The 13452-nt window shown below is 41.8% G+C and overlaps 1 protein-coding gene across 1 annotated transcript in view; it reads left to right on the forward strand.

The window, feature by feature from the left end:
* The window catches only part of LOC135198471 (DNA (cytosine-5)-methyltransferase 3A-like), a gene marked incomplete in the record, with an annotated part of 337711 nt that overhangs the window by 186442 nt on the left and 137817 nt on the right, over positions 1 to 13452 (forward strand). Inside the window, 4 exon segments of the mRNA XM_064226041.1 lie at positions 8843 to 8934; positions 9842 to 9943; positions 10306 to 10411; positions 12085 to 12240. Coding sequence (XP_064082111.1) covers positions 8843 to 8934; positions 9842 to 9943; positions 10306 to 10411; positions 12085 to 12240 — 456 coding nt within the window.

A 13452-nucleotide genomic window follows, 5' to 3' on the forward strand; every position in this document is an offset into this window, starting at 1 on the left:
TTTCCGTCCAGACAAGTAGTGCTGATGGCTCTTTCCTGGTGAATCTCGGCTGTTGAAGAAGCGCGGTGCAGTGGCAGAGAGCTCTCTCCTGTTTCCCAGTGTTAGAACCAGTATTCAGTACCAAAGTGCTCTTCCAGCTGTCAGAAGTGCTTGTTGTCTTCTAAGCAGCAGTACATGAGAGCCCAGCAGTGTCAAGTCAGTGATGCTGTTTTTTCTTCACAACATTGGCTTTTGGCAGTGTTACCATGTGCAGTTCACCTGATTTTTTTTACGTTGTTTTATGATTTAATGGATAGAATGCGTATTTTCCTATGTAGAGTTATTTTCCGTGATGTTAGAAAACTACATGTCACTAACTTAACATAAAGTAATTTTGACGAAGAAAAATAAAGGTTTCATACAATCAACTTACCTGTCAGATATATACATAGCTAAGACTCCGTCGTCCCGACAGAAATTCAAATTCGCGCCACTCGCTACAGGTAGGTCAGGTGATCTACCGGCCTGCCCTGGGTGGCAGGACTAAGAACCATTCCCGTTTTCATATTTTCTTTGTCGTCGGTGGTATCAACATTGTTGTTACTACCTCCTGACTGGAATCGCTTTCAAGGCAATTGATCTCTTTATTGGACTTTTTGGTTTTTGGTGACGTACTTGGATCGTTGTTTTGACATTCGCTACCGTGGACTGGATTTGGACTTGCTTTTGATTTTTCTTCAAGAATGTCTGATTCAAGTGGTTGTGTGAGAGTGTGTGTGAATGTAGGCTGCAAGGTGAGGATACCGAAGGCTTCGGTTGATCCTCACACTGTATGCCGTAAATGTAGAGGTTTTGACTGTTCTTTGACTAACACCTGTCATGACTGTGAGAGGTTGAATGTTGAGGAATGGAAGACTCTAACTTCTTATTTGAAGAAGTTAGAGAGGGATAGAGTGAGAAGGGCTGCATCTAAGAGTGTGGGTAGTACAAGGCCTATTGAGCCTTTTAACGATTCTAACTCTTCTTTAAACTATGCATGATTCTAATTCTGTATCAGGGCCCTCACAAGCTTTGCATTCAGATTCGGCCTCAGAAATCGCTGATCTGAAAGCTACACTTCAAAGGATGAAATCCAAAATGACTGCCATGAAAGGTAAGGATTGTGATAGTGACATATTTAGTGAAGTGAGTGCCCCCAGTGTTGTGGAGGGGGCGTCTGACCGTCTCTGCGACGCTCCCAGGCCTAGACCTCTTTCAAGCTCCTAAGCCCAGAGGAGAAGAAAAGTCGAAAGCCTTACGGAGGTTGTGGAGAATTCCCCCGGTCAGGCGTCCCTTCAGCAGGCTCTGCAGCTCGACAGGAACTGCTCAGGACCGCTATAGAAAAAGCGTCCTTCGAGAGTGCTTCTCTTCGTCCGCTTCTCCCTCACCTAACGAGGGTGGAAGAAGGATTCGGACCTTTCCAGGCCCCTGAAAAGGCACTGGAAAGAACCTGTATTGGATTCTAGCCCTGAACGCTTTTCTGAGAAGCGCCTTCCTCGATCAAGAAAGCTAAGAGGGTTTTGACGTCTCTGGCTTTGACAAAACTCCTTCGAGGTCTCCCTCTCCCGTTGAAGAGGACGCCGGAGAGGCTTCCAAGAGGATTCTCTTAGCTGTGCAAGAACAGTTATCCGCCTTGGTAGGAGTTCTTTCGAAGGATCCTCCTCGTAGGAAGGTCGTGAGGCTTCCTGTCAAGAAGTCTCGTCTTCCTTCTCCCGCCAGGAGTGAGGCTCCTGTGAGACGTGAGGCGTCTTCTAGGCGTGAGATGTCTCCTGATAGTGAGTTGTACGCCAGATATGAAGCACCAAACAAGCGCGAGGCGCCAGCCAAGCGCGAGTTTTCTATCAGACGAGAAGCGTCTTATAGAATTGAAGCACCCCGGACAAGCGCGAGCAGCCTAACAGGCGCGAGGATTTTAGCCACGTGAGACGTCGCCAAGTGAGCAGCGTCAGCCAAGCGCGAGGCGCCAGCCAAACGCGAGGATTCAGCCAAACGCGAGGCGCCAGAACAAGCGTCATCCCAAAGCAGGGGATGAAAAGCGCCAGAGAGGCGTCGAGGCGCCAGCCAAAGTGCAAGGAGCCAACCAGGCGCGAGACGTCTGCTTTGATTCATAGGGGCTCCGTACACGCTCTTAGCCCCCCCCTCCAATTAGGAGTTTGTCTCCCGCAGAGAGAGAAATTGGGGAGACCCAGACTTGAAGTTGAATTCTCCTTCTGATCCTTTCTTGGAAGAGGACTCAGAAGACGAGACTCACGGCAGAGAAGGGCTGTCTAACTACAAAGTTTTGACAGCTCTCCTTCTTCAGGAATACGGAGATTCCTTGACCCCTATGCGGCTCCTTTCTCCACGCTCCCTTTTTTCATGCTCCAAGACGCCAAAGTCGTCGTCTTTTCTGAAGATGAGCCGACGATTTCAATGAAGAAGAGCTCTTCAGTCTCTGGATAGCTGGATGCTAACCAAAAAGGAGTTGGTTAGAACTGTGTTCTGCATGCCTCCCGCTAGACTTACGGGCAAGAGAGGTATTTGGTACCAGACTGGGGAGAATATGGGTCTCTCTCTCGCCAGCTTTGGCTGAAGCTGACTTTTCCAGTCTGGTAGACGCATCCAGGAGACATAGCCTACATAATGCACGAATAACTTTGGGTCTTTCGGAGCTGGATCATCTCCTCAAGGGACTCTTCCATGTTTTGGAAGTCTTCAACTTCCTGGATTGGTCCCTTGGGGTGATGGCCTAGAAGGCCCATGCCTCGGAAGGACTCGATCCGGACGTACTCCTCTCGATCTTGTCGTGTATTGACAAGGCGGTACAGGTGACGGCTCAGGGGAAGTCTCTTCTTTATTTGGAGCCGGTCTCTTGAAGAAGAGGTCTGTTTTTAGCGCTTTTCTGACAAAAGCAGTATCTCATTCTCAAAGGGGGCAGCATTGTTATTCGCTTCCCGGAGGTTCTGACTTTTTGTTCCCTTCGCAGTTGGTGAGGGACATTTCCCGTTCGCTGACGGAGAAAGCGACACAGGATCTTCTCCTTCAGTCGTCCAGGAAAAAGAGACCAGTGGGGGTAGGAGAGAAGAAAGGTGCTAATACGCCCTCTGCGCCCTTTCGAGGAGGTCCTCGCCCTCTAGAGCTCCCTCAAAAAGGAAAGCGACTGAGAGGAGAGGTAGAGCTTCTTTCCGTCCCTTTAAAGGGGAAAGTGAAGCTGCGTTCCTCCAAACACCAGTAGGTGCCAGGCTCCTGGGATTTGCGGAAGCCTGGACACTCATCGATACAGACGCTTGGTCAACTGTCTGTTCTACAGCAAAGGAATACCATCATTCCTTTCTGGACAATCCTCCCCTTGAACTTCAACTCCGCGGGAATTGTCCGCCAATTACAAGGACCCTGTGCTGAAAGATACTCTTCAACGAATGGTGGATCAGATGTGGGACAAGAGAGCGATAGAACTAGTGCTGGATCAAAGCTCCCCAGGGTTTTAGAATCGCCTTTTCTTGGTTGCGAAAGCCTCGGGGGGCTGGAGACCAGTTCTAGACGTCAGCGCTCTGAACAAATTTGTTCAGAAACAGAAGTTCTCCATGGAGACTTCTGCGTCAGTCCTTGCGGCTCTTCGCCAAGGGGATTGGATGGTTTCTCTGGATCTCCAAGATGCCTATTTTCACGTCCCGATTCATCCTTCGTCGAAAAAGTACCTCCGTTTCATGACGGGGGGAAGGATCTTCCAATTCAGGGCCTTGTGTTTCGGCCTTTCCACTGCTCCCTCAGGTCTTCACAAGCCTGATGAAAAATGTGGCGAGATGGCTTCACCTGAAAGGTATCAGTATCTCTCTGTACCTAGACGACTGGCTCATCAGAGCAAAATCATAGAGACAGTGTTTGGAGGACCCTGCTTTGACACTAAACCAATGATCAAGACCTTAGGATTACTCGTGAACCTCGAGAAGTCCCAACTGATCCCCAGCCAGAACTTGGTCTATCTGGGGATTCAGATGGATTCTCGGGGGGTTTTCAAGTATTTCCTTCTCAAGAGAGACTAACGAGAGGCTTAGAGAAAGTCTCTCTCTTCTTAGGGAAAAACGTACTTCGGCAAGGGAATGGTTGAGCCTTTTAGGGACCCTTTCCTCGCTCGAACAGTTCTTTCCTCTAGGAAGACTTCATCTCCGTCCTCTTCAGTTCTTCCTCAGAAGATCGTGGAACATGAAGACAGGACTTCTTTCGGACAGTTTTCCCATTCCAGTAATGATGAGACGCCCACTTGGAATGGTGGTTGCCCCCAACTGAATGGAGAACAAGGGTACTTCCCTAGAGACTCAGAACCCGAACCTTGTATTGTTTTCCGACGCGTCGGAAAAAGGTTGGGGAGCAACTTGGGAAAGAGAGAGGTGTCAGGCACCTGGAATGCACTTCAAGTGTCCTGGCACATAAATTGCAAAGAACTGTTTTGCCGTACACCTGGCCCTAAAAGAGCTTCGAGCCTTTAGTGACGACAAGGTAGTCCAAGTGAATGCGGACAACACAACCGCCCTTGCCTACATTCGAAAGCAAGGAGGTACACACTCGTATGCCCTATACGAACTCGCAAGAGACCTTCTTTTGTGGACATCCCAGAGGAACATCTCCCTCTTGACGAGGTTTGTTCAAGGAGTAAGGAACGTGAGGGTAGACAGGCTGAGCAGGAGGAACCAGGTCCTTCACACCGAATGGACCCTCCACTCAGAAGTTTGTCGGAGTCTCTGGTCTCTTTGGGGGACTCCTCATGTGGACCTCTTTGCCACGTTCCTCTCAAAAAGACGAAGTCTTTTGCTCAGTAGTAGAAGACCCCAGAGCTCTAACAGTAGACGCCTTCCTTCTAGATTGGTCTCATGTAGACGTATACGCATTTCCCCCATTCAAGATTCTGGGGCAAGTGCTCAGGAAGTTTGTGACATCGAAGGGGATGAAAATGACCCTGATAGCCCCCTTTTTGGCCAGTTCAAGAGTGGTTCACGGAGGTGCTGGAGTGGATGGTAGACTTTCCCAGATCCCTCCCACAAAGGATGGATCTTCTCAGACACCACACTTCGAGAGGTTTCATCAAAACCTCCCTGCTCTCGCTCTGACTGCCTTTCGACTATCGAAAGACTTGTCAGAGTGAGAGGCTTTTCTCGCAAGGCTGCAAGCGCGATCGCTAGAGCCCGGAGATCTTCCACTGTGCGAGTTTACCAGTCTAAGTGGGAAGTATTTAGAAGGTGGTGCAAGTCGAAGAAGTTGTCCTCCTCCAGTACCTCTGTAACAGAAATCGCCGACTTTCTGTTATTCTTGAGAGAGAATCTCGTCTCTCCGTAGCCACTATAAAGGGCTATAGGAGTATGCTTTCGGCCGTCTTTAGAAATAGAGGCCTAGATCTGGCAAATAATAGAGATCTACACGATCTGGTTAGATCCTTTGAGACCATGAAGTCTAAGAATACATCTCCCCCTAACTGGAACCTCGACGTGGTCCTGAAGTTCTTGTCCTCGGGAAGATTCGAACCTCTGCATATGGCCTCGTTTCGTGACCTAACGAGAAAATGTTTGTTTCTTTTGTCACTGGCGACAGCTAAGAGAGTTAGTGAACTGCACGCCCTTAGTGATAAAGTGGGATTCAAACTAGACTCAGCCATCTGTTCATTCAAAGCTTTATTTTTGGCGAAGAATGAAAATCCTTCGAATCCCTGGCCGAGAAACTTCGAAGTTAAAGGCTTATCGGGTCTCGCCGGCAGGGAAACTGAGAGGTCTCTTTGCCCAGTAAGGGCTCTAAAGTTTTACATGCAGAGAAAGAAACAGTTGGGAGGTTCTAGACAAGGTCTCTGGTGCTCGGTGAAGGATCCTTCAAGACCTATGTCCAAAAATGCTTTAGCCTTTTTTGTTAGGAACGTCATTACCGACTCTCATAAGGCTTGCACGGATGACTCTTTGAAACTCCTGAGAGTAAGAACTCATGAGGTGAGAGCAGTAGCTACGTCTCTCTCTTTTCAGAGAAATATGTCACTAAAGAATATCTTGGAAGCGACATATTGGAGGTGTAATTCAGTGTTTGCTTCTCACTATTTAAAGGACGTTCGTGTGACCTACGAGAAATGTTTTTATTTCTTTTAGGTCCTTTCGTGTCTGCGGGCACAATTCTGGGTACAGGAGCTAACACAAATCCCTTTAAATGATGCATGTCTAATAGATATGTTCTAGACTTTCTGCTGAGCAGGTGCAGGTGCCGCACTGGCGGCCAGTCACTTTTGTTCAGTAAGGAACTCTTGTGATATCTTTTATTAGATGAGTATCATTAATTTTTTTTTGAAAATTGATGTGTGCGTGTGTAATTTGGTTTTGAGTTATGGTTGTTGTGAAGAGTTTGGGGATAACTCGGAGCAATTATTAATACTAACATGGTGGTTAGGATCAGGTGGTCGGGATTGGTTGTGTGCTCCTTCATAAGGTGTATTGTCATATAAGTGGATCAGCACCATTGACAAAGTCCTTTCAGGCTCTGCCGAGTAAGTGGATAAGACCCCTTCGGCAGACCCACAAGAACTCTTGGCCATAGATCACATATCTCGCTAAAGTTTTCCTTTGAGGTGGGATGCACGACTCCTGGGCTACAGCCACAAAGTCTACCACCTATCAGGTAGGAACCAAGGTTTTTTGTACCTACAACATATGTTGTTTACCTGTCTATTCCAGAAGTAGCTGTCTCTTACCCTCCACCGAAGGGTGCCAATCAGCTATGTATATATCTGACAGGTAAGTTGATTGTATGAAAATGATATTGTTATGATACAATAAAGTTTCATACATACTTACCTGGCAGATATATACGATTAGGGCCCACCCAGCCTCCCCGCAAGGAGACAGGTGGAAGAGAGAAAATATGATAGAAAACGGGAATGGTTCCTAGTCCTGCCACCCAGGGCAGGCCGGTAGATCACCTGACCTACCTGTAGCGAGTGGCGCGAAATTTGAATTTCTGTCGGGGACAACGGAGTCTTAGCTATGTATATATCTGCCAGGTAAGTATGTATGAAACTTTATTGTATCATAACAATATCATATTTCAATAAAATTCATTTGTATAAATAAACAGGATATGTTTTATAGCTTTATTTTTATAATAAAACATAAAAAGGCAAAGTGAAGAATTTTATTCTTCAGGGCCGTGGCTTGTGGTCGGAAAAGCCACGGAGGGTTGCCAGATGTCACCAGAAAGCCACACTAATAGACAAAATTCCTCAAAATGGCAACCCTGGTCCAAGTGTCCAGCAGTTCTTGAGTTGGCACCAACCTGTAGAGCTTCCAGCACCTGCTCTCTATTAGTGTCTGGCACTGGTTCCACACTTGTTTTTTTACACCTGTCCGCCATTTCAGGAGGCTCTGTCTATTTACTTTGGTCCCACCAGGGATTGTCTAGCACCCACTCATGATGAATTCTGCTTTATCTTCCTTGTTTTCATTCTCCTATCCTAGACACTCTTGCATGGGGAACTGATGCCATGCTGAAAGATTGGTTCATCCTGGACCTCTCTTCTCTTCCACAAGTTTTTAGGCTCATTGCAACATGACAGTGATCCTCTTAGCCCCATTCTGAACCCTTAATAATGGTTCCTGATCAGATACGGTTGTTGGTGGACTCTCCATGACTCCTTCCACAATTCATATCTACTTAGACAACCTCACTTCAAAAGATACCACTAAGGGTGAGCCACTCTTTCACCGACAGATTTACAGGAGGAATGGATTTTTTCAAGACTAAGTGCGGAGACTGTTTGTTGCAAGATGCAGACGTCAGTCTTCTTGCCAAGTGTTCCGACCTAAGTGGGCAGTTCCCCTTTAGCTCAGATATTGGAACTCCTATACCACAGGATCGCCAAGGGTCTTTCTTCTTCCACTTTCAAGGGGCATAGCACAATGCTGGGCTCAGTATTCTTCCACCTTCAGGGGGCTCCAATTAATGTTATTTTTGAGATGCACTCTCAGATTCAGGAGAAGGATTTTCCTACCTGTTAAGGGAAAGCTAAGGATGCCAGAATACCTTCTGTCTCATTAGCTTTCAGGCACAATATGTCACTCACTTCCGTTTGGCAATAGGCCTACTGTAAGTTTAATAGTTCTTCGCTTTTCACTTTTTTCTTTGTCAAAACAGTGTTTGAATTTTTGTAGCACTGTGGGACCATAATTAGCATTTGGCATGGCACTGAGGGAGGAAGCATAGGCTTTGCTCCTATCTCTTCACCTTGTAGTAAGGTACTGGAGCACCCACTACTCACAGTGGATGGGTAATGGTGTTGTATCAGTGTAGGTGAACAACGTTGACTGGTTGATTTATACTTTTTGGTACTGCGTCCAGGGCAAGGGCACTTCGTTATGTTTTGCCAGCCAATGGAATATATCCATGTATCCCACCTACTGTTGTATTCAGCTATATAATTAGTACTTGGTGAGTTACATAAAAATGACATTTTTATATATACTTACCAAATAATTACAAAATTGGAGCCTTCCCTCCTCCCCTTACGTGGACATGAAGGCATAAACAGAATGATGTTGTCTGCTAATTTGTTCCTAGTATTCTGGTTAGTGGGTGAGACTTATTCACCTGTAAAAAATGAAGGCGCTAGTGTGAATTTTGAATTTAAGGAGCTGTACTACATAGTTGAAACCATAACTAAGTTATTACTTGGTAAGTATATATAAAACTTTATATTATTATAAAATGTCATATTTCATTTTCTTTTCATTTAGAGTATTTTTAGTGCCACTGTATTGAAAGCATATATATACTTTGTTTCTATGTTTTTTATTTAACATGTAACTTTCGATATGTTTTTCAGCTGTGATTGTATGTTATGAACAGTGTGGAGAGCAGAGGCCACCTGCTGACAAAGCATGGCTCCTGTGGTTTGGAGATTATCGAATAACACTGGTAAAACATCAGTTTCATGTTTTTGTACCTCTTAATGTCCATTTTTTAAGAATTGCAGAGTTGAGTAACACTATTGATAGAACTTTTGTATTTGTTTAATATTGTAAAAATCCTTGAACAGTCATGGATGTTAAAGTTAAAGGTGCTGTCATCTTAGGAAAGTAGATTTTTTCTGAGGTACATGGCTTGGAAATTTATACCAAGACTTAGACACAGAACATCAATTTTAGCAGAATACACTCCCTCTGGAAATTTTTTTTTAAAGATTTTGTTGACCTGAAGATTTGTTGTATTAAAGAGGGAATGTTTTCTAGGGTTAAGAATTATTAGCAGGTTTAACCTATTACCCCTACCCTCCTCAATGGCAAGGGCCAATTGTATTTGATATTTTTATCTAGGAGGTTCACATACAAAGTTTGGGCTTTTGTAACCCTGTCTTTTACCCTTGACTTCCTTGTGATGACCTGTAGAGTTTGATCATACATGAAAGATGAAAACTGGAGAAAGGAGTATTAAAGAAGTTGGATAGCAAAAGGACACATGAAAAGTAAAAGTCAGAAAATAATGCAGTAGGGCTGACTGAAAAGCATGAATAACCTTTGATACCATAAAGTGTACCACTCAGAGCACACTGTAAGTGGTATCCCTTACAGAATTAAGAGTTTCAACTTCGTCTGGTCGTATCTATATTTCTCTACCAGATTTTGACCTTCTTTGCTTAATTATGACCTTTTTCATGGTGGGATATACTGTGCCTACTGCGGTTTATTAGTTCATTATCAGTTCCAGACCTAGTACCTCTTTCTTGTCCAAAAATATAGGCATGTGTTAAAGGATTGTTTAGATACATTTTTCTTTTGCATGCTTCTTTTTTAATGTATGTCACAATATAATGTTACTTTTTTAGGTGCCATTACCTGCCATCAAGGATTTTGCAAAGTCTTTCCAAGGTACTTTTGTAAATACGTACAATCCAAGCTACAACTCTGCTGTCTTGGAATGTCTCAAGGTAAGGTAAATTATTGTTAAGAGGTTTGCAAAATTATATTTATATTAAGCCTTGATTTTTAAGATAGCACATTCACCAGATTCTTTTACAGTTGCTACTGTGAATGCTAACCATTTCTTAAGTTTTATACCTGAAGCCAAGCCATAAAGCTATCTTGAGTTATTTATAATACAAACACACATTTATGAATGGTTAATCATTGTCATCATTATCATCAGTTTATAACGGTGGATGTTCAGTGATTTTTTTCCCATACTGTCGAATGTCTCTTGTACTTTCTGCTTGAATTCATATTTGATTCTGTCATGTCTTAAATTGATAATTTTTTCATTTTGCACAAGTATAATTTTTTTTATTTTCAGGAGTGTAGAAAGCAGTCTGGATTGGAAGAACTCACCCATAAGAGAGCTTATATAAGATGGGGAGAAAATGGCTTGACAGGCTTAAAGAACACGGCTACTGGAAAAGGTATAGTATTAAAGCAGTTAAATATTTTATGTTCATCTTTGAACCCTTAATACATATTAACTGAAAAGTAAAAGCTATAGACCCTTTAGTGTAAGTAAAATTTCTTGGTAATTTCACACCTTTCAAAACAGCCAAATGCAAATCACCTTTAGTTCCATCTACAGTATGAGAGTGAAGATACCTCTTAAATGGAGAGTTCCCATTAAGTCAATACATTGTGTAATGATCATGTTAGTGTGCAACTAGTAAAGCATCACACTAAGCACTTATTATTTGAAAGTTACAATAGAGTGCTGCAAATTTATAATACAGTGGTACCTCGGCTCAGGAACAAAGCGGCATACGAACCAGATGTTCAAAAAATTTTGTTCCGGTTCCCGAACCATGCTTCAAGCCACAAAGACACAAACAGTAGGCTAACTTCTTTTCCTCCTCTTTATCTATCCTATTTTCTATTTAAGTTAAAAAAGTAAAAGAGAATGCTAAAAGAATCGTTGGTAATGTTATACTTGTTGCGTAAACGCATACAGCCAGAAAAAGCTGATTTGCTAGTATGAACAACTGATTCTGATAACAACAGCAGTTTGCTTGTGTTTCAACCATAGTACAATAGTAAAACATTACTGTAGTTATGTTACAAATCACGTTAAGTAGAATAGGGGAAAGGTCGGCAAGGGCATATATTGTTAAATTTAAGCTGCAAGTTGTAGCTGAAACTCAGGAAAGAATGTTCATCTGCTAATGACTATTATCGTGCATTAGCAACATGGGTGAAACTCCGCAAACTTCAGTATAGTATACCATCAAACTTGACTGCAAACAAAATTTAAGAGAAATGTGTTTTGATGAAAACTATTTGGCATGAAAGAACACATTTTATTGCTTTCACTTTGATAAAAGATGAATATGTAAAGCCTGTAATATTCGGATGAAATAAAGTGAAAATATCAAACGTAATCTGTTGTTTTTTTTTTTACACAATAAACGTGCCCTCCGTTCCATTTATTAATGAAAAAATAACTAAATTTCGTTCACAACTATACGTATTCAAGTGATATTCTGACTTGAAAACACTTCGTATAACGTAAAATAACCTTGTCCCTTATCAATAGAGAGTCATTTACGCTAACTAGAAGCAAGAAAATTGCTCTGATTTGAGTTCAATACAGCAAAATAAACTTACCTAGCAATCACCTTCAGCTGATTTCCAAACCAAAACGTTGATTGTCGTTTGTATTTTATAATACAATAGTAATATGAAAATACATACAATATTATTGGATGCAGTGAAGTAAAGCATAACTTTGTGTCAGAAAACCATAAAAAATGTAAAGAAAATAAAGTGTTTCTGAGGTTTTAACAGATTATTTGTTTTTACATTATTTTAAATGGGGAAAATTGATTCAGGTTAAGAATTTTTCAAGTCATGAACAGCGTCCTCAAACGAATTAAGTTCGTGAACTGAGGGAGCACCGTACCTAGATTTAAAGATTATTTTTATTTAAAAATGTTTGGATATTCAGTTAATCATTATTGATAACATTTTGATGGATATGGTAAAATTGTTTGTCTCCATTATTGTTGTATTAATGTAAGATCGGTAGTGTTTTACCATTGGGAATGTTTTGGAATCTGTGGAAATGTTTAGTAAGGTTTTTTTCTTAATCTTGCAGGTGAATGTTCTCCAAATGTGGCCCGATGTCTCAGCCGCATTCGGAAAATGAGGTTACGAGAGAAATCCTCCACGTCAGAGGCTTCATTCTTTCCCACATCTGCATCCAATTCTGAAGGCTCATGTGCAGAGGAAAGGGGCACTTGGAAACCTAAAGGTGATATTAGCAATTGAGGCGCTTACGTTTTACATTAACCCTTTAATGCCGATTGGACGTATTAAACGTCGATATAAATTATCTGTTGGGTGCCAATTGGACGTATATACGTTGATATAAAAAAGTTATTTTAAAAATTCGCAGAAAAATAGTTATAGGCCTACTAGGCAAAAACTTTTGAATCACGCGCCTTGGGGGATGCTAGGAGCTCACAGATCAAGGCGTTGTTTTGTTAACAATAGTTAACGCAGGCGCGCAAGCGCGAATTTCTTTCTTATCGCACTAAAAATTAAAAAAGTATCAGCGACACATCTCAGAAATTATTTCGTCACATTGACATAATTTTTGTACCATTTTATATTAGCCGTTACATGGAGTATTATATATGAAAATGTGCGCAATTTCATGTAGAATACAACTAAAACCAACCCATGGTTGTAGCTTTTATCAGTTTTGAAATATTTTCTTATAAATAACGATGTGCCAAAATTTCAACCTTCGGTCAACTTTGGACTCTACCGAAATGGTCGAAAAACGCAATTGTAAGCTAAAACTCTTATATTCTAGTAATATTCAATCATTTACCTTCATTTTGCAACAAATTGGAAGTCTCTAGCACAATATTTCGATTTATGGTGAATTTATAAAAAAAAAACATTTCCCTTACGTCTGCGCGGTAAACTCTTCCGAAAAAAATCATACATTTTTTTCGTCCGATTGTTGTAATGTTTGCACCATTTTAAATTAGCCGTTACATAAAGTTTTATATATGGAAATGTGCGCAATTTCATGTAGAATACAACAAAAAGCAACCGATGGTTGTAGCTTTTATCAGTTTTTGAAATATTTCATATAAATAATGATAAGTGCCAAAATTTCAACCTTCGGTCAACTTTGACGCGACCGAAATGGTAAAAAAAACGCAATTGTAAGCTAAAACTATTACATTCTAGTAATATTCAATCATTTACCTTTATTTTGCATCTAATTGGAAGTCTCTAACATAATATTTCGATTTATGGTGAATTTATGAAATATACTTTTTCCTTACGTCCGCGCGGTAACTTCCGAAAAAATCAGAAATTTTTTTGTCCAATTGTCGTAATGTTTGCACCATTTTAAATTAGCCGTTACATAAAGTTTTATATATGAAAATGTGTGTAATTTCATGTAGAATACAACTAAAAACAACCTATGGTTGCAGCTTTTATC

Source organism: Macrobrachium nipponense, chromosome 22 (assembly GCF_015104395.2).
Source record: "Macrobrachium nipponense isolate FS-2020 chromosome 22, ASM1510439v2, whole genome shotgun sequence".
NCBI classification, from domain to species: domain Eukaryota; kingdom Metazoa; phylum Arthropoda; class Malacostraca; order Decapoda; family Palaemonidae; genus Macrobrachium; species Macrobrachium nipponense.